General features: G+C 53.9%; 2 protein-coding genes across 2 annotated transcripts; one reads left to right on the top strand and one right to left on the bottom strand.

Moving 5' to 3' along the window:
* Window positions 1-2380: 2380 nt before the first annotated feature.
* Window positions 2381-3319, bottom strand: LOC135326406 (olfactory receptor 14A16-like). The gene has a single exon (XM_064504294.1). It carries the CDS (start codon window positions 3317-3319, stop codon window positions 2381-2383), a length of 939 nt encoding a protein of 312 aa, XP_064360364.1.
* A 20931-nt stretch (window positions 3320-24250) lies between these two features.
* LOC112985163 (olfactory receptor 14C36-like) lies at window positions 24251-24841 on the top strand. The gene has a single exon (XM_026103590.2). The coding sequence runs from the start codon at window positions 24251-24253 to the stop codon at window positions 24839-24841; it is 591 nt and encodes a 196-aa protein (XP_025959375.2).
* The last annotated feature ends 853 nt before the right edge of the window (window positions 24842-25694 follow it).

Here is a 25694-nt window from a genome sequence, read left to right as displayed (position 1 = left end):
GTGTCAGCACCTTCCCCTCTCGAGCCATGGGACCTATGCCACTCCCCCCCAGTCCTCTGAGAGGTTAGCTCCTCTTCTACAGGGCGGCAAGAGCCTGAGGTCGTCTTGCCACCCAGAGGGCACAGCCCTGATGGACTCCCACAAGCAGTGCCAGCTCTTTGTCCCCAGGTGCCTGGCCCGGAAGCATTTGCAGGAGGGAGCTGGTGAGTTGTCACACCCCCCCAGGCATTGCAGTGCCAGCAGGATCCCTCCAGGCCTGTTCTTCCAGCTCTTCCTCAAGTGACATGCTTGGGAGGAACAGGAAGGGCCGGGTCCCAGCTGTCCCCATCCAGTGGGCTGTGGGGAACACCTGGCCACTGCTCCCATAGCTCTGCCACTCCATGTGTCCAGGCTGGCTGCAGCCAGCGAGCACTTCTGTCCCCACAGTCTGCAACAGAAAAGGAGGCATTTGCAGGAAGAGCCACGCAGGCAGCAGGCACCAGCTTCATTTCCTCCCTCTTCTTGGAGGGAGGGAATGAGTGGGGGGGGCTCGGGCAGTGGTGTGAGTGCCACTGTGCTGCACAGACACCATCCACAATCCCTCGTTGCAGCCCCCACTGCCCCCTGCCCCTGCTGACCTACTGCCACCCCCACGCTGCCCTGTCCTCTCTCCCCACACTGCAGAGATCAGCAGTGCAGCAGGAGCGGGCACAGCCCCGCAGCCGCTGCCCAGCCCCCAGCGCTCCCCACTTCTCCCCGTGCCGGGGCTCCAGTGCCATCCAGGCAGCAGATCCTGCCTCACCCCCCAGCCTCTGGCCTGGCAGGGCCAATGCTGCCTGTGGTGCAGCCTCCCAGCCCACTCCTGTGCTGCCATTCTCTCGCAGGGAGCTGGAGGCTGGGATGGGGCACGGGGGGGGGGAGGTGACGACCACGGGGGCAGTGGGGCAGGGTGATCAGTACAGCTCAGGGGCCCACAGCTGGGCCAGGAGGGACAAGGCCATCAGGGCAGCTGGGCTCCAGCTGCTGCTTTGACATCACTTCTGTGGCAGGAACGTCAAGGTTTTCCCCCTTTGCAGGGTAATGGCAAGCGGTGGAGACCTCGCCTGGGCCTGGGCCAGACCCAGACAATGTCCCATGAAAGGGGTGGAGAGGGACAAGGGAGTGTGGGGCTGGCAGAGGGCTCTCCCTGTTGTCCGCTGGTGGGCAGCCTATGGGAGAGGCACAGCCTCTCTCTGTCTGGGCTCTTTCTATTCATGAAATCACAGCACAATTCAGGTGGGATGGGACCTCCAGAGGTCTCTAGTCCAACCTCCAGTGCAAAGCAGGCCTGGTCAGGGCAGATTGCTCAGGGCTGTGTCCAAATGAGCTTTGAACATCTCCAGGAGTGGAGATCCCACAGCTGCCCTGGGCCCTTGGTCCAGTCTTTGACATGGAAATACACTCATTCATTACATGGAAATAGATTTCTCTTTCCATCTTTTCTTCCTTGCAAGCACACAATTGCTCATTTCCTCTTCCCCAGAGATATCCCTGCTCCCCAGAGAGCCTTTTCCCCAGGGAGTGCACCAGTGCTGGCCTGCCTGGCCACTCCTGGAGCCTCCCCTGTGCTCCCCGCAGGGCCCCGAGCTGGCGGTGCTGCTCTGCAGAGCGAGCGGGCTGTGGTGCCCCAGGGCCATGGGGTGACTCCGCACTGGCCGTGGTGGTTGGGGTGAGAAGCAGACCCAGCTGGACGGGCATCATTGCACCTGACAACCCCCTACCAAGGGGTCTGTGACTGTGGATGATGCTCTGAGCAATCACAGGGCATTTCAGATGGCTCAGGTTGTGTTCAGGTGTGTCCTGAGACCCAGCCCAGGGTGTTTCAATGAAGTTGACATGAACCACTCTGCAGGCTCCCTTCCCTCTGCCTGCTGGGTCCCCACTGTGGCCATCTGTCACCAGCCCTGCCATAGGTGCAGACAGTCCCAGGCAGCTACCGCTTGACCATTCCACCTCCAGGAGCACTGGGCACCCACAAGTGAGAGCTGAATCCAGCCCTCATTCCCTAACACAGCACCTCATGAGCTCATCACCTTGCGTCCATGGAGAGCCCTGGTAAAGCAACAGGCCCTTTCATGGTGAAAGTCCTTGAGTGCATTCTTTGCTCCCGCTTTAGAAGAAGAAACCAACTTTTGAGCACAGCACTGAGGAAATCCCCTTTTATTAGAGACAGGCCAGCTCTGACACAGTGACAGACACATTTACAGAAGGCAACTGAGGCAGACAGACAGGGTTTGTGCCTCTGGAGAAGTGGGATGAATTCAAAGACTTCTGTACAAACATGATTATCACAGGGAGAGTGCCCAAAGCACAAGAGTTGTCTGAGAAAAATTCAAGTCACTTACAAAGAGGGATGGGGAACTTATACCTGCTGAACTAGTACCAGTTGAATCAATTTCTTCAGTGCATCCTTAAGGTCCTTGTTCCTCATGCTGTAGATGAGGGGATTCACTGCTGGAGGCACCACTGAGTACAGAACAGCCACCACCAGATCCAGAGCTGGGGAGGAGAGGGAGGGGGGCTTTAGGTATGCAAACATTGCAGTGCTGAGAAACAGGGAGACCACGGCCAGGTGCGGGAGGCACATGGAAAAGGCTTTGTGCCGGCCCTGCTCAGAGGGGATCCTCAGGACAGATGAAAAGATCTGCACGTAGGACAGCACAATGAAAATGAAACACACAAAGGCTAAACAAAAACTAACCACAAGAAGCCCAGCTTCCCTGAGGTAGGCATCTGAGCAGGAGAGCTTGAGGATCTGAGGAATTTCACAGAAGAATTGGCCCAGGGCATTGTCTTGGCAGAGTGGTATTGAAAATGTGTTAGCAATGTGCAGCACAGAATAGAGAAAACCAGTGCCCCAGGCAGCTGCTGCCATTTTGACACAAGCTCTGCTGTCCATGAGGGTCCCATAGTGCAGGGGTTTGCAGATGGCAACATAGCGGTCATAGGCCATGATGGTAAGAAGGAAATATTCTGCTGAAATTAAGAAGACAAAGAAAAAGACCTGGGCAGCACCTCCTGAATAGGAAATGGCCCTGGTGTCCCACAGGGAATTGGCCATGGATTTGGGCACAGTGGATGAGATCGTGCCAAGGTCGAGGACAGAGAGATTAAGGAGGAAGAAGTACATGGGGGTGTGGAGGTGGTGGTCACAGCTTACAGCTGTGATGATGAGGCCATTGCTGAGGAGGGCAGCCCATGAGTAGATGCCCAGGAACAGGAGGAAGTGCAAGAGCTGCAGCTCCCGGGTGTCCGCGAACGCCAAGAGGAGGAACTCAGTGAGGAAGCTGCTGTTGGACATTTGCTTCCTCTGGGCTGTGGGAGAATGTCCAGGGAGGAAAAGACATTGACAAGTTAGGACTGACTTTGAACAAAACCCACAGCATTTCTCAGAGCAACTCCCCACATTTCCTTTCTCCTTAACAGCAGGACCTTCCTTCACCTCCTCTACTTGTGCTCTGGTCTGTGCTTTCTGAGTCTACCATGAGGAGCAAGGTCCTCTGTCCATGGGCTCCAGAGGAGTCAGCCCTGCCTGTTACACAGAAACTCAGAATCAAAACAGGATGGTCAGTCATTGTGCAGTGACAAAGTGTCCTTGCAGGGCTGTCAGCTGGAGTAGGTGAGACTCCTGAACCCCTGGTTGGCTCAGTTCTAAACCAGTTGGCTGGGGACCCACGTGACCACCCAGCACATGCATAATTCATTGCTATTGGTACACCTTAACCGCAGAGTATGTGACAATCACTGCAGGAACACTTTGTATGGACTATTTACAAATGTCTTAGCTAAGCACAGTTTGAGCACTTTTGCAGCAAGGACACTTTGGGACACTCCACCCAGGATGTTCATCAACGCATTTTGGGATACAAAATGGACTAGACACAGCAGGATTTGCCATGGGGGAATTCCTACAACCTTCAGAAATTCCCACCTGCAGGGCTGCCATAACTCTCAGTCAAATACTTAATTGCCTAGGTCCAGTCAATCACCTAGTTTCAAGGTGGTCCATTGTCTCATGACAACCTGTTCTCTCATCTGTGCAGATGACTGGCCAGGAAATTCTCAGGCCAGGCAAGGACCTAATGACCAAAGTGCTCGGGGTGTGCACTCAAGTGTAGCCCTGATATCCAGCCCAACCACAAGTGTGACTCCAGAACAAAACTGACTTTTCATATTTGAAACTCATCTGTAACTTCAGTCCCTTAGCTCTCACCAGATGCTCTGCCACACTGGGTACATGGAGATAGCAAAGAGCAACATGTATTTGGGGGTGGGGTGTGGGGCAGTTTCTCACCACACACGGGGCACATCTATTGCAGGGATAGAAATCCTTGTCTTTTGCCATTACTAGAGAATGCTGAGGGGCAAAAGTGTTTGGGTTAGTGCATTGCCCAAAAGACGGTGTCTCCTTAGGGAGACCTGGCGCATTCCCCAGCCCTACAGACTGCATGGCCCAAAGACCCACAGGCTAGGAGGGGTCTTGGAGCCCTCGCTCCCATGCAAACACCTCCAGATCCATGGCACGCAGGAAAGCCTGCATCTCACTCAGCTGTGCACATCCCCCTGCAGAAGGGGTTTTGCTCTCAGCCACTCTATCAGGCAGTAGTAAAATGGGCACCTACAGGAGAGATGCACCTCTGCTCTCCTGGAGGCTGGACTGCAAAGGAGGTGTCTCATGCCCTGAATGCTGTGGCCTTGAGGGCAGAGGCTCTGCGAGGTGGCAGAGGAGACACAGGGGCTGGCTCAGGGGAAGGCATCTGCACTGCAGAAGCTGTCAGGGAATTGCCCACATCCACCCTCCCACAGCCTTTCCTGTGAGAAGTTTCTTCTCTTTCATGCATCATCCCGCTGCTGCCTGGCACTGTCCCAGGGGCAGCTACCTTCAGGTTTATAGGTGCTAAGGAGCAGCTGAGACCAACCCCGAGGAAGCTAATAAAGATTATGGTGGTGTTGCGTGTAGGCAGAGGGATTGCTGGAGGGATTTGCTGAGGTTCCTTGCAGACCTTTTGATCTCTCCGTGTAACAGGAGAGTTCAGGAGTCACAGTTTCTTGTCTGAACCAAACAGCTGTGTTTCCATTGCAGCCCTGTCAAGAGATGGGGAGATTAAGCACAGACTGAGGCAGGAAAGTTCTGCCCTTTGCAGGTATGGCCAGCATATACCTTCCCCTGGAAAAGTCCCCTTCAGAAAATGTCCTGGGGGTGAGCTGGAGCTGAGAGCAGCCCTGACCCATGCAGCACCCCCTCAACAGGAGAATGAACTTGCCCTGATGTAGGTTGCTCCTTCCACCCACAGCTTCTCCCCGCAGCACCATCATGGGGAGTTCCCTGGGCAGGCTGAGTGCCGACCCTTGCAGGCAGCAGAATCACTGCCCCAGGCACCCTGGTGCGCAGGGACACTGCTCTGAAATGCAGCATTGGGCAGACCTGGGTGCACTCCCTGGCTTCACACCCCTGCACCACCCCCTGAAGAATGTAGCTGTGATGCCCTGTCAATCTGATGGTGTGGCTGGGAATCTCTGCTCTAAAGCACCACCTGTTCCAAACAGGAGAAGCTGGCAGAGCCTCCCGGACAGACCCTATCAGCTGTGGAAGGTGACAGCCTCAGAAGAAACTGCCAGGAACCACAGCAGCATTGCCCTGCAGCCAGAGACTTACTGTGTCAAGGGCGGTGAAGATTTCTCCTCACAGTGAGCTCTCAGCTATCCTCCTGTTGCTGACTGTCTTTAACATCTCAGTCGCTCATCTTATCCTGGACCATGTAGTCAGCGCCCTGAGTCTTGCTGCTCCTTTAAGAGGAGCTGCTCCTAGACAGCGCTGTCTCTCTGCAGCTCCTGCCAGGTTGCCATGGGCTCCTGCAGTCCCAGGAGCCAGGCCCAGCTCAAGAGCAGAGGCCCAGCTGAAGGCGTGACTTTCTCTGTGCCCTCTGCATCCTCGAGATGTTCCCGGGTGCCAGGGCTGACAGTTCCTGAAAGGCAGCAGAGTCACCCAAGGGAAATGTCCACTGAAGTGGACTAAAATGGTAACTGATGGTCCCTCTCTAAACAGTGGAGAGAGACTGATTCCAGCATTGCAGTTTGTCTCATTGGAGGGTGGCTATCTAAGGGAGGTAGAAATCCCATCCTGTCTCCCATCTCATAAGAAGACAGGACCCCCAGGCAGGGACAAGAAGTGAGTTCATTGACTTGTGCTTCAGGGACTGATTTAGAGGAGTTAACCAATACATCTAATGCCCATTGAGAAGCCCCTGAGCTGGAGTGGGATTCAGATCCCTCCCGTGCACTCCACAAACTCACAGGAGGTGGGATTCTCCTTGTCCAAAATTTGGGGTACACAAAATGGGTGTCTGCGTGTGAGCTCTTTGACTAAGCTCCCACTGGAATCAATGCAGAGGGACGGTGGGAGTCAGTTGTTCACACAGAAACATCTGAGGACATTGGAAGAGACAAAGGTGGTCCATGACAAATGCAAGTGTCTGCTAGCTCTGACTGAGCAACTAGGAGACCCACATCCTTCTGGAGCATGAGCTGGGGCCCAGGTGGAGAATCTTCTTGGCCCTCTGAAATGACACTAGCTGCCTACTACTGCAGGAGCTCCACTCACTGTGAAGCTGAGATATATGCAGACCCTGATGTTACAAACGGCTAATGTAATTCAGTGCTGACACTTCATTCAATTCAATGAGGACAGACCTGCAGGGCCATGTCAGATGCATGGGGTGTCCAGCAGAACCACTATGTTCACAGTATGCTGCAAAACTGGGAGGCACATACACAAAGGTCTCCACACATGTGCCTACACTTTCAAACCCCACTAGTTCTCCTCTCTCTGATCCTTTTCTCATCCCCAATGATATGGACAGGGACTCTGCTAAGACCTGCAGGGCCATGTCAGATGCATGGGGTGTCCAGCAGAACCACTATGTTCACAGTATGCTGCAAAACTGGGAGGCACATACACAAATGTCTCCACACATGTGCCTACACTTTCAAACCCCACTAGTTCTCCTCTCTCTGATCCTTTTCTCATCCCCAATGATATGGACAGGGACTCTGCTAATGGTGCAGCCACAGCATGGCTGGATTGCAGGCTGTTCAGGCCCAGGGACCTTCTCAGTGGCACCTTGTTCTTCCTGGACATCCGCTCACCTTCGTCATAGAGTACCTAGGTGCTGCAGAGTCAACTCAGGCACCAAACACCTCTCCTGCCATGGCTGCATGGCCCAGCTCTGTTTCTCTCTGGCCTTGGGTACTGCAGGGTTTGCTCTCTTGGTGGGCGCCTCATATCATCATTGCACTGCCATCTACTAGCTATGCCAGCAGGTCTCTGCTCTGAAGCTGGGTCTTTGCATACACAGTGTCCTTAGCTCTTGGGAACAGGTATCACTGTGACAAGCCTGTGCTCAGCCCTGGGGCCACAGCTGAGGGAGGTTCAGACTGGACATTAGGATGAAGAAATGTCATTTGAAGGACAGTTCTGTGGTGCAACAGGTCACCCAGAGGAAGTCTGTGATCAGCCCATGGTTCTATGTTTCAAGGAACAGCCAGGGAGGACAGAAAGACATCAGTAAATGGAGGGAGATCCCCATGTGAAAGCAAGTTGGGGAAGCATGTTGGGTGTCTACAGTCTGCAGGGAGCAGGTGTGGGACAGAGTAGGACAGTCTGCAGTGGAGCTCGCCGGGGCGCTGGCAAGGCTGAAGGGCTGGACAGAACTGAGGTCTTTACTCCCTTGGTTGTCACTGCTGTCTCTGCCACTGAGGCTGCCAGGAGACATGTAGAAAAAGCAGTGTCCTGGAGATCAGATGCTCTATGGACAACCTTCCTTCTCATCTCCCCAACCCTGCCATTGCTCTCATCAGTCACCTGGGACTTGCATCATTCTGGTTAAAAGCTACCCTTATTCCACTGAAGTCTTACAACTGAATGTTACAGCTCACATGCCCCAATTCCCACCTGCTTTCCTTAGAGAACGAGCTGCAAATAAACACAGAAGATTTTTCTTTTAATTGCAAACAAACAAAAAAATAAAGCATGATACAGGTTCATAAAAAAGAATTGCACTCCTCAACTGTATGCTAAGTCCAAGCTGCCTCCAATGAGGTCTGCTTTCCACAAGGGATAACCTGAGTAGAAATCTTTTGGATAGACAGGACATGCTAGAGAGAAACAGAATTTAGGAGACTTGCCTAAAGGAGCAGATTACTGAAAGACGGAGCAATCTTTAAACTCCCTGAAGTGCAACTCAGCAGCTAGGTTCAGCTTTCAGGGAGGAGAAATGGCTTTCCCTAGGCTCAGGGAAGGCTCAGAAACCAGAAGGAAAGCTGGGCAAAATGGATGGGAAATGGGAAAACTTCCCCAGATTTGCTCCCTGGCCTGGCCCTCCAGATGATGGGTGTTAAGGGCACATTTGCTCTTCTCTGGCATATCATCTTCATCTCAAGCACCGTAGAGCGAGAAACCTTGCTGAGGACTTTTTAAAAACAAAGAGCCTGCTTTGGTGCCTAAAAGAGGAAGGGTCTGTCCTGTCCCATACTGTCCTACATCTGACTTTGGCAAAAAGAGTGACCCACGGCAGAAACCAGTTCTGAAGCTCACCAAAGCAGCTCAGCCTGTGGCCATGCTTTGTGCTGTTTCTTCCAGAATGACTTTGATCCTGGCTTTGAAAAATGCCAAAACTTAAACCAGCCCTGAAGCCCCAGTTTCCTGCACAGGTCTGCCCAGGGCAGAGATCTGTCAGTGCAGGCAGGTAGAAGTGACTTCTCCAGTGCCCCATTTGAGATACTTCACAGCCTTTGGCACCATCTGGAGACATTCCTGAAGGATTTATCAGCAAGTTCTGGAACATAACTGGGGCGAGGGAAGGGGACGGCTTTCCAGGATGTGAGGGGAAATCTCTCTGCTCTCGTCCTGGCTGTGCCATCTCCATGGCAGTGACCTCCTGAGCCCCCTGATGACACAAGCTGAGGTCACAGTGGGATGTGCCACCTCACACAGAGGTCTCCCCGGTGGCACAGCGGTGCCCTCACTTCCCTGAGAGGCCCAACCGCTGCTGGGCACCACTTGTGCACTCCCCACTGCTGCCCTTTGGAGCCACTCTATGGTAAGGAGAGGGGATGACAGCCACGCTGGGGCCCCTCACCAATAGGCAGAGGAGCAGGGGCACCTTGGAGAGAAGTTTTGGGTGACGAGACGGGAAGAGCGTCCTCCCTCCTTGGCTGGAGAGGTGAGCCAAGGGCAAGGGGGCAAGTGAGATGCAGGACTGCTGGACCACCACCAAGAGCCCAGACCACAGCTTCTTGTTCCCAGTGCTCCTGCAGCTCTCCACTGAGGGTAAGGGCTTTGGGAGCTCCTTCCTGAGGGGTCGCACAGAGGCTGTTAACTGCGAAAAGGGCTGTGGATCCTGGGCTGTGGGGGTGGCTGGACAGGGTGGGGGCTGCCATGAGAGCCCTGTTGTAGAGTCCCGACGGGAGCCAAGGGGTGAGAGGATGCGGCCCTGCCCCGCCCAGGGGCAGCAGGACGCTGACCGTGGGCTCCAGCACTCTGGCCATGCCCAGGGCCCCCGTGCCCACACCAGGGCCAACACTGGCACCAGCACTGGCACCGCGGCTGCTCCCCCGTGCCCAGCATGGCCCCTGGTTGCAGGGCAGCCAGGAGCCCCGGGGGGCCCCTGCGGCAGAGCCCAGCCCCTGCGCGGCAGCAGCCAGGCCCCGGGGCCCCGCACTGCCCGGGCACACGGCGCCGGGCTGCCCCCAGGCTGCCACGCCCTGCCACACCCCACGCTGCCACCCACAACATGGCGCCCCACCACGGGCAGGGGGGTGGGAGGGGAGGGGTTACCCTCAGGGTCACACAGGGCCAAAGCATTGGCATCACTGCCAGTGCTGCCCTGCTATTGGCTGGCAAGGGGAGGAGGGCGGGCTGGGTTGCACTGATGGCTCTATCAGCCAACCAGAGTACAGCAGGAAGTGGCAGGGCCTGTTGTGGAGGAGAGAAGAGAGAGAAGAGGGGGAGGGAGCGATGGGGAGAGAGAGAGAAGGGAAAAGGCGAGAAAGGGAAGTGAGAGAGGAGCGGGAGCCAGGCAGGGCAGAGGGAGCAGGAGAGAGAGCAGGTGGGAGCAGGGCTGGCGGGGCTGCGGGCGAGTCCCCATGGCGGCGGGTGCCCTCCTGCTGGAGTGGGGGTAGCAGTGGGGTCTGCTGTCAGTGGGTGAGGGAGTCCAGCTAGAATGTTCACACAATGCCCCGCACTGCCCAGGCACAGGACGCCAGGCTGCCCCCAGGCCCCACCGCGCCCCGCGCTGCCTCCCACAACATGGCGCCCCCTGCGGCGGGGGTGGGGGGTGGGGGGGAGGGCAGAGCTGGCCGCCAGGGGGGTGGGGGTGGGGGCAGAGCTGGCCGCCAGGGCAGGAGGGTGCAACGTTTCCCTGGCAACGCCCCAGTGCTGCCTCCTCTTGGCAGATACGAGAAGGACGGCGGGGAGGAGGGCAGGCTGGATTGGACTGATGGCTCTGTCAGCCAATCAGAGTGCAGCATGTGGAGGATAAGAGACCTGGAAGCAGGGCAGGAGCAAAGCAGGAGCGGGGGGCCGGGCAAGAGAGGGTGTGAGTGGGTGAGAGCGGGGCTGCGGGCGCGTCCCGATGGTGGCGGGTGCCCTCCCGCCGGGGCAGGGGCAGCGGTGCTGCCCCGGGGCTGCTTTCCTCCCGGAGCTGCAGAAGGGGCTGGTGAGGCCAGGAGCACGGGACAAAGCGCCCTGGCCCCGGGGCAGCTGCCCTGCGAGCCAGACGTGCCGGCTGTCCCCGAGCAGCTGGGCCGGGGTGGCTGGGGGGGTTGGGGGCAGGAAGCTTTGCCCCTGCCCTGGGTCGCAGACCCCTTATCAAGCCTTTCTCGGAGCTGCTGCTTTGGGGCAGTAACTGCTCCGTAGCGGGTGTTTCGCTGCCCGATGAGCATTGCGAGGCCCCGGGGTGAGTCCAGGCAGCCGCTCAGGAGCTGGCTGAGCCTTGGGGGAGGCAGGGGCAGCTGCAGGCGGCAATAGCCGCGTGGCCGGGCTGTGGGCAGGGAGGTCACGGCTGTCTGCGAGAGCTGGGCCAGGAGATCCCCAGTGTCAAATCAGCTCTTGGTCAGGAGCTGCCAGGCCAGCAGGAGGCCTGTGGCTTGGCTGTTGATGATGAGGTCACTTCTGCTGGAGTAGCTGATAGGCCAGCAGCAGGAGCAAGGCTTGGCTGCTGATCATGAGGTCATTTCTGACTAATGAACTGATTGGACAGCAGCAGGTCTGCGGCTGGAAAGGTGCTTGTGAGGTCATCTCCAGCTGACCAGTTGATAAGGCAGCAGCAGGTCCATGGCTGGGACATGTGCTTTGGAGGTCACCTCTGCCTGAGCAGCTGATAAGCAGGATTTGGCTCATGGCTGGGGAAGTTATAGTGAGGTAGCTGCTGTCTCAGAGGCTCATAGGCAGTGACAGGAACATGGCTGTGAAGGGGACTGTGAGGTCATCTCCTTCTGAGTCCCTGATAGGCCAGCAGCAGGCCCCTGCCTGGGAAGGTCCTTGTGAGGTCACTGCAGACAGAGCCGCTGGCAGACCAGCAGCTGGCCCCTGGCTGGGAACTGACTCGGAGGTCCCTCCTGTCCCAGCAGCCTCTAGGGCACCGGGCTGGGAAGGTGTCTGTGAGGTGCATCTACAGCAATATAGAAAGGCAACTAGTAAAAGAAGCAGAAGTAGGCAATAATGTTCCACACCATCTGACACCAATTTTATTCCACTCCGTCATCATGACTTAGTAGTGCTACATTTAAAATGTGGATGATGTTCTCCGGTAAACAGATGTGGACCTTGACTATGTACTTCTTGCTAAGTACTGGCTTACAGTCTGCTACCTGTGGGCAAGGGAGTCCAGCTAGAATGTTTCCACTGCTAAAGGAATGAAGTGCTGGTGTAAGCAGTGACAGTAGCAATTTCTGATTTCTATATGTCTGTGTGCTGCAGAAAATTCTGCCCCTTCCAAATACCAGGGTGCTTGTGCAATTTTTCTCCAAGACCTGAAGGACATCTCTGTCCTTGGATTCCTGGAGGTGGGAAGTGAGCAGACACAGGGCTGTGCCTGGCTGTTGAGAGGAAGGGCCTGTGGCAAGGCCTTGGAGGACACGAAGGGAATGGAAGGGCTGGAGAGTTGGTCTGTGTGAGTTCTGGGACCCTTGGGGGTGCCCTGTCTGCTGCCATGTGGGGTGCTGTGCCCTGTGTGTCCCTGCTGCAGAGGCACGTGTTGGCTGGGAACCCTCTGTGAGGTGAGGGGTGGGGGTGCGGGGTGTCACAGTGGTGGGGTGCCGTGTGGTGGGGACAAGGGATGGCCCCAGTGTTGTGCTGCTCATCATGGGAAGAGGTGTCTGGAGAGAGCAGTGCTGTGCTCCCAGAGCCCAGCCTGCCATCACGGTGTCCTTCTGGCAGACCTGGAGTGGGGACCATTGGTGACCATGTTCCTGCCTTGGAGCATCCTGGTGCAAGCCAGGGATGCTTGCAGTTTGCTGCTTTCTGTCAGCTGAGGTTCAGGCTTGCAGATTCTGAAGCTCTTGATGCTTCCCTGACTCTGGGGAAAGTCATCTTCTCACTCCTTAATGGCTTTCTGTTGCATCTGGACCCTCTCATTGCATCTTCCCATCCCAGACCCTCATCCATTCCAATCCATCAGAGAGACAGGGAGTAGTAAATCAAAGCAGTCAGAGCTGCTTCTTCACCTTTTGCCTGCCCAGACCCTGGCGAACAGTGGAGATGGCACCTCACAAAAGTCAGGCCTCTTGGGTTGATGGGTGGCTCTGAGACACCTATCCTTGGTCCACTGTAGAGGCAGGAAAATCCCGCTTGGCCTTTTCTTGTCTAGGCTGAATAAATCCAGGTCTCCCAGCCTGTCCTCATATGCCCCATGCGCCAGCCTCTGAACATCTTGGTGGCCCTGTGCTAGGCTCCCCTCCTGTGTGTTAGCGCCTTTCTGGAACTGGAGAGCCTTAATGGGACCTGGTATCCAGATGCGGCCTCAAATGGCTGTGCCACATAGAGGGGTAGAATCTCTCCGGTGGCCCTGCTGGCTGCACTCTCACAAATACAGCTCAGCATGGAGGGGAGACATTGGCCCCTGGCCATTGCGACTATGTAAGGCCAGCAGAACCTACAGTAACCCTCCGATTCTTTCTTCTTAGGTTGCTCCAGTCATGGTCAGGTAGGCTCCCAGAGCAGTGCTAGAGACCCCGAGGATGGAGGCAGGGTGCCAGGCTGTGTCCGTGTAGCTGTCAACACCTTTGCCAACATTCTGACCCCCTGTGAAAGCAGCTGCAAGTGAATGAGGTGAGGCTACATATGGATGTGAAGGCTTCCATAAATGTGCCTGGTTTTCTTGGGTGCCTTGGGGTGCAGGTTCCCCTTTTGATATCTCTGCTCCCGTGCAAATTCCTCCTTCCGCAAATGCTGTTAGTGCTGGCCTGCTCAGCAAATGCTGTAGTGCCCCCTCCTTTTCCTTGATGGTTGTGGTGCCATGTAGGATGAGTGAAGGACCCTTATAATAAATGCCAGTACCACTTGGGTGCCTTTGTCTGCATGCCTCAAAGCCTGCTTAGCTTGAACTGAGGAAGTTTCAAAGCTCTTGGGCTTCTGGCTCTGCAGAGAGCTCCTCTGTGCATTCCCCCAAGCAATGTGTGTGTTCTCCAGCAATCACCAGCTGGTGATGGAGCTGGGACAGGCATGCCTACACAAGATTTCTCCCCCAGCAAATCTTTCCTGAAGGGAAAGGCTGTGGGGATTTGTCCTTCCTATGGATTAGGTGTGGTGATCCAAAGAGCTGGGCAGGCAGGCGGACTCACAGCTGTGCCTAGCTGATGACCAGTTGTCTTTAAGTTACTGTTTATTTGTCCTGCCTTGAGGACAAACCCTGGGAAGCTGCTGGTCCCCTCCTGCTGTGTAGACCTGTCCCAATGGCTCTTGTGTCAGGACACAGTTTGTTGCTGGCAGCTCGTGGGGGCTGCTCTTCTCCCACCCTCCTGTTCCCTCCAAAGGGAGGGAGAGGAAGCAAGGGTGACAGGGCTGCAGGTAGGGAAAGACTCACTTGGCTCCCAAGGGAGCCACCACTGAGCTGCTCATCTTCCCCAAAGGGACAAGTGGTAAGAGACAGGCCACCCAGCAGTCACAGTTATAAGCATGACACATGGTCACATCTGCCCAGTGCAGCGTGTCCAGTTTCCCTGAGTACCCCATAGGCCATCAGAAGGCAGCAGGCCACAAAAGCAGCCTGGAGGAACATGGCTTGGATGTTGAAAGTGCCTGATGGGTGGCCTGTCAAGGACTGAGGCCTGCCGCTGGCCTTGGAGGTGCTGAGGCAGAAGGGAGCTCACAGTCAGCATCCGAGCCCTGTGCCTGCAACCTGCCTGTCAGGTCCTGAGGATAAAGTGACCTCACAAGCACATACCCCACCCATTAGGCTCCATTAGGAGAATACACAGAGCTGACATCACCAGAACCTCCCCCAACCTAGAGCCTGCTGATGGCCTGTCAGCTCCAGAGAAAGAAAGAACCTCACAAGCAGCATGCAAGGCACGTGTCTTCTGCTGGCCAATCAGTTTCACAGTCACCTAACATGTGACCTAACATGCACAGGTTCTGCTCCATTCCACTCCATTCCATGGTTTCTAGGCTGACTTTGAGGTCACTTGTACCTCTGTACAGGATAGGCCAGCAGCAGGTACATTGCTGCTGTTTTCCTGCATGAGGCCATTTGTGATTCATTATCGGATAGGACAGCTGCAGACACGTGGATTTGAGGTCCTTTCTGAAGCACTACCTGATAGGCCAGCAGCAAGTACATTTTTGCTGGTTGTCTTGGTGAGGTCAAGTTGTGCCTGAGACCCTAAAGGCCGCAGCATGTACACTGCTTTGGTGATGATGGTGAGGTCAATTGTTTCTCAGTCTGTGATAGGCCAGGAGCAGGCACATGGCTGCTTTGTGTTCTTGTGTATTCTTCCTGCCTCCAGACCTCATAAGCAAGGATCAGGCACATGGCTTGGATGCAGATGCTGAGGTCCCTTGGCCTCAGTACCTCTTTGGCCAGCACAGGCATATTGGTGGAGTTTATACTTGTGAGGTCCCTTGTGTAGCTGATTGGCCTCAGTAGCTGATTGGCCAGCACAAGGCAAATTGCTGCTGGTTGTTCTCCTTAGCTCAGCCTCAGCGTCAGCCTCAGGACGTCATAGGCCAACAGCAGAAAAATGGCTTTGGTGCATAGTGAGAGGACACTTCTTCCTGAGGAACTTACAGGCCAGCAGCAAGGACATGGCTGCTCTTTGTGCTGCTCAGGTCACTTGTGCTTCAGTAGCTGATTGGCCAGCAGGAGCACATGGCCTCAGTGATGACTGTGACAGCAATCCTGCCTCAGTACCTGACAGGTCAGAAGCATGGGCATGGCTTTGAGCTAATAAGAGGTCACTTCTGCTTCAATCCCTCAGGGAAGGGAAGTTTAGGGAAGGGAAGGCAAATGAAGGGGAGGGAAAGGAAGGGGAGGGGAGGGAAGAGAAGGGATGTCAAGGGAAGGGATATCGCACTTCATTAACTGTGCAGGGAATGAAAAGGGAGAGTGGCTGGATTCATTGGAACACCTGTAAGGCATCATTATAACACAGGTATGTTGAGATTTCTGCAAATTTGGTTGTCCAAAAATAAAGTGCTTTATTGAAATCTAGTCACCCTGCTTTCCTCTATCAGTCGAGAGAGCTCGACATCTCAGAGTGTGACTCGCTCTGTGCAAAGAGTGAGGAGTGGTATGGACAGCTGTGAGCAAGGGGGTGGTTTTGGGTCACTGGGAGAGACACAAAAATATCTTTTTTAATGGTGCAGGCCCAATTATAACAGAAGCGTTTAGAAAATGACATTAAAAATGAAACAAGAAAGGAACTAAGAAAGAGATGCAAAGCAAAGCAATGTTTTGTTATACTTTCAAGCTTTTACATTTTTTGTGTTCTTATTGTCTTTCTTGATTTTTTTTAATACAGTGGTCCTTTAGGGGCTTTTTTTTTTAAAGAGATTTTCAGAACAGGCCTGGGATGCAGTCATATGGTCATGGAGGGCTGATGTCATTGCAGATGCCCTAGTCCCCTTTGCCCAGCCTTCATCTGCAGCTCCAAGAGGCTCCGGTCTCCCACAGGTCCCCTGTGAGAGCTGCCAGGCACAGGCAGGTGCCTCAGAGACACTGGGGCCTCTCCAAGTGCCACTGGGTGCTTGTGGCTGGACACCTGAGCTCTGCCTGGAAAGGTGCAGAACTTTTCTGAACATTAAATAAAACCATATGAGAACATCTTCATGAGCTGAAAGGACTGAGTAATCTTAATAAAATGTCAGTGTTTTCCCATGATGACATAATGGTGATTTTGAGGAAGGGCATGAATCTGGGGGAAGAAATGTTGATCTGCCCCTTGTGTTACCACTGCTCTGTCTGTTATGCTGTGGCTTTAACCTCACTAATCTTTCCCCTATTTCCACCTGCCCTGATTAAATGGATCATTTCTAAAGTCAACTTTGCGTCAGACCATCTGGGCATATGCACTTTCCATAGTTTTCCAGTCTTCCTCCTCCCCTTGCTCTTTATGCATTCTGATACCTCTCAACTCTCCAGTTGCTGCTTTAAGCTTCAGGGAGTCTGAAGCTTGCCTTGTCTTTCAGCAGTCTAATTGTCTCTTCAACCAACTCCTTCACTGTGTGTCTATCCAGCCTTTCCTATCTATTTGGGAAGAACATTTCAAGGAAGGTTATTCCTTGTAGACTGTGGATCCCACTGGAGGCAACTTGGACTTGGCATAGAGTTGAGGAGTGTGTTTTATTTCTTATGACACTGGATCATGTAAATTTTTCTTTGATCACAATTAAGACAAATCCTTCTGTGTCTGTTTGCAGCTAGTTCTCTAAGGAAAGCAGGTGGGAATTGGTGCAGAGGAGCTGTAACATTCAGCTACAGCTGTGAGAGGAAAAAGATTTTACCAAGAGTGCTCTGAGTCCCCAGTGGCTGATGAGGGAAATGGCAGGGCTGGGGAGGTGAGGAAGAGCATTTTCCATGGATGTCTGACCTCAAGGATGCTGCTTTTCCTACAGTCCAGACTTCATTAGAAGACACTCTGGAACAATATCGTTTGGAGAATGTGGATATCACTCTATATTGTAAGCTGAAAAATAAGGAAAACCTTAAAAGCAGAAATGCTTGGGTTTTTTTTCTTTTTTTGATACTCATTGAAACTTTTTGTTAAATGCACTCCTGAAACCTCTCCAATTAGCCACACAAGAATTGAAGAGCCAAAGAAAATTATGGAAAGAGGCATGGCTTCTTAGGGCTTTTTGCACTTTAATTTCCCCTCGGGTGTATTTGGTGCTGAGTCGATGAGCCTCCAGTGCTGAGAGGAGACTGAACTAAGCTCTCAAGAAGTTGAAGTCAGAAGACAAGTTTACAAGTTTCTTGCAGTGTTAATGGGTCCCACTGAGGGCTATTACCAAGAAAGCCTCCCCAGGGCTTGATTAGAACACAAAGTTGGAGGCCCTGAATGCAGGCAGGCAAAGACAATATGCAGGTGCCTCTGATGCCAAGTCAGCCTTGATGTGTGTTATCAGGCAGAATGGCCAAGCTCTACAGCCAGCACTGTGGTAGGGTGATCCTTTGCCTCACATGTCGCTCACGGCTCTTCCTAGGGGCAGTGTCAGATTGGGGTGGGGGAAGGAGGGAGGGTGCGCAATGCCTTGTGCAGGACAACAATTCGGCACCTCCTGGGCTCCCTGGAGGTGAGGAGGCAGCAAGACCACAGTGCTGCAAGGAAACATCTTCTTGTGGGCCTCAATGGCAGAGATGCTCACCATAGCAAAGGGGACAAAGACCTCAGTTCTCTTGGAGACTTTCAGCCTTGGCATTGCCCTTGGTCATCTCCACCACAGACTGTCCTAAGCTGTCCAAAAGCTGCACCTGTTTCTCTGCAGGCTGTAGACACCCAACCTGCTTCCCCACCTCGCTTTCACTGCAGGATCTCCGCACCTTTACTGATGTCCCTCTGTCCTTGCTGGCTGCTGCTTGGAACACAAAGCCAGGGGCTGATCACAGAGGCCCTCTGGGTGTGCTGGTGCACCACAGCGCTACCCTACAAGTGACATTCTTGTTACGTGAAGGGCAGTCTGAACTTCTCAAGATGCAGTTTGTGGCTCTTCTCATGCTGCTTCCCACTACCAAGAAAAGCTCCACCATCTCTGAAACCACCCTGTCACAGGCAGTCACAGGCAACTTCTGTGTTGGCCTTATCCTCCCCTTCAGCAGGCTAAAGCAGCCCAGGTCCCTCAGCCTCTCCATACAGGCCATGTGCCTCAGGCCCCCAGCCCCATCTTGACAGACCTCCTCTGGACCCTCTCCAGTTGCTCCCCATTCCTCCAGCACTGGGCAGCCCACACTGGGACACACTGTTCCAGATGTGGCCACAGCAGTTCTGAGTTAAGGGGGATAAGAAGTGCCCTTGCCTGGGTGGCCATGCTCTTCCTAATGCAGTCCTGTATGCAGCTGGCTTCATTTGTGGTGAGCACACATCACTGGCGCATATGGCAGTGCTTGTAATGTCCACGGCCTTCTCCTCGGGGTCACATATCTGCCAGTCAGGACTCTGCCTGTCCTGATGCACGTGTTGTTCTGCCCCACTGATGAGCCTTTCAAACAGGAAAGGATGCAGGGTATACCCCTGCATACCCCACCTTAACCTGGCTTCCCAGTAAAGCACCACCCATTCATGAAAACCATCTGAGCTCGATCATCCAACCAGCTTTTTGCCCCTCTGGATGTCTACTGACCATCCACTACTCTCCTCTCCTCCACAAGTGCAGGTCTTTAATCACAGAAGGCAATCAGGTGGGTCAGGAATGATTCAGCGTCAGGAAATCCATGCTGACTGTTGCCAGGCACCTTCTTCATGCACCCAGAAATGTGATCAGAGAGGATGCACTCCATGACACACCCCTCACCAATGTGAGACTGAATGGCCTGCAGCTCCCTGGTTTGTCCTTGTGGCCTTTTTTTGAAGACGGACACAACGTATTCCTTTTTCTGCTCACTGGGACCTCCCATGATCTCCACGACCTTTCCAAGATAATAGAGAGCAGCCTTGCGGTCATAGCAGCCGGCTCTCTCACTGTCCATGGAGGCCAGCTATCCAGTCCCACAGACTTCTGTGGGTTGAGTGGCACTCATTAGGCACTGTGGGTTGATTTTCTCCTCAGGACTCCTGACTCGAGGCACAACATTTCAGGAGACCTTGTTGGTGAAGGCTGAAACCAGAAGGACTTGACTTGCCCAGACCTAGCTACATCCACTTGACAACAATCCCTGCCCCTTTCAGCAGTGAGCCCACATTTCCTTGTTTATTCTTTTACTGTCACTGAAGCAATAGCAGTTCTTCTTCATGTCCTTCACACGCTCTGCAAGTGTTGCAAAGGAGCTTTGGCTTCCTTAACACCATCTCTACTTTGCTGGACAATATTTTTAAATTCCTCCTTTGCAGCATCTCCCTTCTTCCCCTTTCCATAGGCTGCCTTATTGCCCTGGAGCTCACGTGGGAGCTCCCTGTTTAGCCACACTGAGGTCCAGAGATGTCTATTAATTTTACAAACTGTTCATATGGAGGATTCTTGTGCTTGACAGGTGCTGTCCTTAATTACTAGCCAGCTTTCCTGACCTCCGCTGCCCTTCAGAGCTGCCTCCCTTGGTCCATCCCATGCAAGAGCTCCATACATCCAAGCTACCCCTTCACACATAGGACATCCCCCTCCTCATCTTCCTTGCTGTTCTCTCCTGAAGAACTTGCACCCTGCCATTGAAGGGCTCCAGTCATGCGGGTGGTCCCACCACATCTCAGTTATTCCAATCATGTGGCATTCCTGTGACAGCTTGTGCATCTCTGTTTGCTCCTGGCTACACCCCAGGCTGCATGTGTTTGCATCTGTGTTGGCTTCAGCACCTGAGCTGTGGTGCTGACTGAAGATTTGTCACAGGAAAACATGTTACCAAGGACCTCATGTATGCCAAGGCTTTGATTGGAAGTGGTGACATGCTGGCATGGATAGCGGGTGGCAATGTAGTGGTGAAAGGAGGCTCCCACTAAGAGAGCAAACCCTGCAGTGCCCAAGGCCAGGCAGAAACAGAGCTGGGCTGTGCAGGAATGCCAGGAGAGGGGTTTGCTGCCTGAGCTGACTCTGCAGCTCCTTGGGGCCTGTGACAGAGGTGAACCAATCTGCAGGAAGGACAAGGTGCCACTGAAGAAGTCCCTGGGCCTGGGCAGTCTCTGATCCAGCCACCCTGAGGTCATCATTAGCACAGTCCCTGTTCCTGTCATCTGGGAGAGTGAGAAGAGGTTCCGAAGGCAGAGAGCAAGAAGGGCTTGAGAGTGCAGAGACTAGAGTGGAGACCTTGGTGTGATGTGCCTCCCATTTATGCAGTACACTTGAATGTAGACAGGATGGACTTTCCCTAAGGGCACTGCTGGGATTCATTTGTCTGGGCACAGATAGGAAACCCAAGACACCCTGGGGTACTTGCCCAGTACCACTCTGAAGGGGCATAGTTTTCCTCTAGGTCCCATGCTGTATCTGCTAGGGACACCTAGTTGACATGGCCCTACTGACCTATTTCTATGTCATTAAATCAAGTGTCTGCACTGAATTACATTAGCTGTTGGAATCTCCATATGTCTCAGCCTCATAGTGAGTGGAACACTAGTTGTAGTAGGCATCTACTGCCATTTCAGATGGCCCGGGAAATTCACCACCTGGCCCCTAGCTCATGCCCCATGAGGACGTGGGTCTCCCATTTGCTCCCTCAGAGCAAGCAGACACTAGCAGATGACCGGGACCACCTCTGTCTCTTTAACCTGTCACCAGGTGTTTATGTGTGAGCAACTGACTCCCACCCTCCATTTCCATTGATTATAACCCGAGCTTAGACAAGGAACTTGCATGCAGACCTCTATGTTGTGCACATTTCAGTTTTGACAAGGGGAATCCCACCTCCTGTGTGTTTGTGGAGTTCACGGGAGTTAGCTGAATCCCACTGCATCCCAGGGGCTTCTAAACGGGCATGAGATGCCCAGACTGACTCATCTGAATGAAAACCTGAACCATGGGAAAATGAGCTCCCTTCTTGTCCCCTTCTAGGGGTCCTGTCTAGTTAAGACCTGGCAATGTGGATTCCAGACTGGGACATTTCCACTTCTCGTAGAGAACCATCCTCTGATGAAACAAGTGACAATGTTGTAGCTGGTCTCTCTGCATTCTTTAGAGAGGGACTATAGCTGATTATTTTGCTTTACAGCAGTGAACATTTCCCAGGAGGAGGGAGCACGAGGGACAGAGAAATTCATGCCTTCAGCTGGGCCACTGTTGCCAAGATGGGCCAGGCTCCTGGGATGGAGGGAGCTCATGGCAACCTGGCAGCACTGCCCAGACACAGCTGTGTGCAGGAGCAGCTCCTCTGCCAAGAGCAGCAGGGCTGCGGGCACTGCCTGCTGCTGCTGACATGAGCTGAGAGAAGGCAGCGAGAAGTGGAAGGCAGTGTGGAGTGGGAGGCCAGAGGAGAGCTCACTGTGGGAGAAATCTTCACAGCCCTTGACACAGTAAGTCTCTGCCTGTAGAGCAATGCTACTGATGTTCCAGGAAGGGTCTTCTAAACCCATCCCCCCCCATGATTTTAAAGATTGTTCTCCTGGCTTCTCCTTTGCAGAGGAGGAGGAGATGCTTTAGAGCACAGATTCCCTACCACACTTTTACAAGGACAGGGCCTTATGGCTACTTCCTTCCAGGACTGGTGCAGGGGAGTGAAGCCTGAGTGTGTACACATCTGCCCAGGGCTGTAATTCAGAGCAGTGTCCCTGTGACCCAGGGTGCTGTGTGCCTGGGGCAGTGGTTCTGTCACCCGTGAGGGTCAGCATTCAGCCTGCCCGGGGAGCTCCCCATGGCACTGTGAGGAGAAGCTCTGGGTGGGAGGAGTGACCCCTGGCAGGGCAGGTTCCTTCTCCTGCTGAGATGGTGCTGCGTGGGTCAGGGCTGCTCACAGCTCCAGCTCACTCCCAGGACATGTCTGGAGGAGACTTTCCAAAAGGAAGGTCAAGGCAGGAGAACCATGAAAGGGAAGGAGCTGTCATGAGTCTGTGCTTTCAGTTATTTTCTGTTTGGGCAGGGTGAAATAGCATTGGATCTGTCAGCTTTAGAGAGAGAACTGAGACAGTAACACAGAGAGAGGAGCAGCTCTGGAAGGCACTCAGCAAATGCCTTCATCCACCCCTCAGCCTACACACAGAGCCAGCAGCACCTTTCCAGCCTCAACAAGGTTTGTCTCCCCTGCTCCGTAGCACCTGCAAACACGGAGGTGCCCTGGGCAGTGTCCTGCCCCCGGGAGGTTTCTGCAGGGCAGAGCTGAGCACCCAGCGGGTGGGATGGGGTCTGTGAGCACTGACAGGGCAGAGACGTGGGGACAGAGAAACAGCTGCCCGCAGGGACGGCTCCAGGCAGCAGAGTCATGCTCAGAGTGTGAGAGGAAACCCTCAGCTCCAGCACCTCCTCTCCTCTGCCAGCCAGCACAGCCCTCTGCTCTCAAGGCTGTGGGGTCCAGGGCAGGAGTCGTTTCCTCGGCAGCTGGACATGCAGGAGAGGACACACTCCTGAGTGCCCCTCTGTGCCTGCCTGTCCCTGCCTCCCTGGGCACAAATGTCATGGTATTGCTCCATGTTTCCCACCTGCCCATGCTGCCCTTGTCCTTCCCCTTGGACTCTCTGGGCAGGGGGGTTTCTGATGCAGTTCAGACAACACTGACCCTGCAGGTCCTGCCATGCAGACGTGTCCTTGACAGTGAGGTGCCCAAGTGCCCCTCTAGCCTGTGGGGCTCTGGGCAATGCAGGGCAGTGTGGGGGGCTGGGAATGAGCCAGCTCTCTTGTCAGGACACCCCGTCCTTAGGACATTGTGCCATTTCCCTGGGGTGTCTGGCTGGGCTGCAAGCTGCCCTCCAGAAGGGCCCAGATCTCCCACTGCAGCTGGGTGTTATCTAGGTGCCCCAGGGCGAAGCCACCTAGATACTGAGGCCACGGACATGCTGCTGGGAGGCTGGATGTGGGGAGCTGGAAGGAGCCCGAGGTGTTGCTGGCTAGAAGGGGGGGGCTGAGACCTGCCTCACACACGCTCAGAAAGAGTGCTGATGGGCACTTTGGAAGTGGATTCCTCTGCTCTCCACCGTATCATTTCTTTTTTGGGTAACTTGAGTGCAACTGTCCTCCACCTCCTAGGTGTGAGCGCAGGGCAGCTGGGAGTAGGGCAGATGGACAGGCCAGCTCTCCTGCCTCTGCACTAAAGCCAGAGGGAATCCTTTTGCCTCTCTGGAATCACAGCTGGTCCCTCTGAGTGCAGCAGCAATGCTGAAGATATCTACCTCCAAGAATCCTCCTCCGGTGTTACAGGGTCAGCTAAAGAAAACAAAAGAAGCCTTAAAACTATTAATGAGCCCACAGTATTTAGAAGTGAGAGTGAAGATACTGAAAATCCCTTCAACATTATGAGTGGATTAAATCTGACCGGAACTGGGAATATAAATTTTAGTCACCGCAGTTTGCATGTACACAGTGCTGTCGGTCAGGGCTGACTGCTCTGGAGCCCATGGGCAGAGGCCCCTGCTCCTCACAACAAACTCGGCCAGCCCAAACCAGAGCTGAAGCAGCAGAACTCAGTGACTGTGCTGCTGAGATGGGGAGAGGTAATGTGTGTGTGTTTGGGAGATTTTTACGAGAGAGTTTTGCTCAGAGGAGTCTGTCCTAATTTGTCTTTATCTGTTCTTCCTTGGACAGTCCGGAAAGCCCAGAAGGAGTGAAATGTCCAACAGCAGCTTCCTGAATGAATTCCTCCTCCTGGAATTTGCGAACACACAAGAGTTACAGCTCCTGCACTTCTCGCTCTTCCTGGGCATCTACCTGGCTGCCCTCCTGGGCAACGGCCTCATCATCACAGCCGTAGCCTGCGACCACCACCTCCACACCCCCATGTACTTCTTCCTCCTCAACCTCTCCCTCCTCGACCTTGGCTCCATCTCCACCACTGTCCCCAAATCCATGGCCAATTCCCTGAGGGACACCAGGGCCATTTCCTACTCGGGATGTGCTGCCCAGCTCTTTTTTGTCATCTTTTTCATCTTGGGTGAGTATTGTCTCCTCACTGTCATGGCCTATGACCGCTATGTTGCCATCTGCAGACCCCTGCACTACGGGACCATCATGGACAGCAGAGCTTGTGTCAAAATGGCAGCAGCTGCCTGGGCCAGTGGTTTTCTCTATGCTCTCCTGCACACTGGGAACACATTTTCAATACCACTCTGCCAAGGCAACACAGTGGAGCAGTTCTTCTGTGAAGTTCCCCAGATCCTCAAGCTCTCCTGCGCAGATGCCTACCTCAGGGAAGTAGGGCTCAATGTGGTTACTGCCTGTTTCAGCTTCGGGTGTTTCATTTTCATTGTGGTGTCCTACGTGCAGATCTTCACTGCTGTGCTGAGGATCCCCTCTGAGCAGGGACGACACAAAGCCTTTTCCATGTGCCTCCCGCACCTGGCTGTGGTCTCCCTGTTTCTCAGCACTTCATTTTTTGCCTACCTGAAGCCGCCCTCCCTCTCCTCCCCAGCTCTGGATCTGGTGGTGGCTGTTCTGTACTCAGTGGTGCCTCCAGCAGTGAACCCCCTCATCTACAGCATGAGGAACAAGGAGCTCAAGGATGCCCTGAAGAAACTGATTCAACTGGTATTAGTTCAGCAGCAATAACCTGCCCATCCTTCTTCACAAGGGGTTTCTAATTTCTCTCAAACAGCTCCTGTGCTTTGGGCATTCTCCCTGTGATTACCATGTTTGTACAGAAGTATTTGAATTCCTTCCACTTCCCCAGGAGCTCAAACACAGTCTGTCTGACCCAGAGGTCTTCTGTGAATATGTCTATCACTGTGTCAGATGTGGTCCCTTTAATAAAAGAGGATTTCTTCAGTTCAGTGCTTGGAGCTTGAAGGGCTCTTCTTCCAAAGCTGGAGTCAAAAATGTGCTCTAGGACTTTCACCCTGAAAGATCCTGTTGCTTTTCCAGGGCACTCCTTGGGCTCAAGGCGATGAGCTCAAGGGCTGATTTGTTAGGGAACGAAGGCTGGATTCACTTGGCACTTGTGGGTGCCCAGTGCTCCTGGAGGTGGTGAATGGTCAAGTGGTATCTCCCATATGACAGGACTGGAGGCTGATACCTATCCTTCTCAAAGGGAGTATGGATCCCCCAGGAGAGCCCAGGGCCTCTGCAAGAGCACCATGTGCCTCGGGGTGGGCAGTGAATGGAGCTTCTCAAAATCAGGTGGAGTCATCCAAAAGTGAAGGTATAAACCAATGAATGTCCAGGCTAGTGAGGGCTCTGCAATCCAACAAGAGGCAGTGGGGACCCTGCAGGCACAGGAAGGGAGCCTGGAGAGTGGTTCATGTCACCTTCAATCCAAAACCATGGGCTATATTTAATGACACACTTGAACACAGCCTGAGGCATTTGAAATGCCTGCGACTGTGCAGAGCATCATCCCTGGCCACAGGCCCCTTGGTAGGTGGGGTCTGTCAGGTGCAATGGTGCCCATGCCGCTGGGTCTGCT

Source organism: Dromaius novaehollandiae, unplaced genomic scaffold (assembly GCF_036370855.1).
Source record: "Dromaius novaehollandiae isolate bDroNov1 unplaced genomic scaffold, bDroNov1.hap1 HAP1_SCAFFOLD_27, whole genome shotgun sequence".
Lineage (NCBI taxonomy): Eukaryota > Metazoa > Chordata > Aves > Casuariiformes > Dromaiidae > Dromaius > Dromaius novaehollandiae.
The sequence above is the reverse complement of the archived record's forward strand: the minus strand, read 5'-3'. Positions and strand labels throughout refer to the sequence as shown.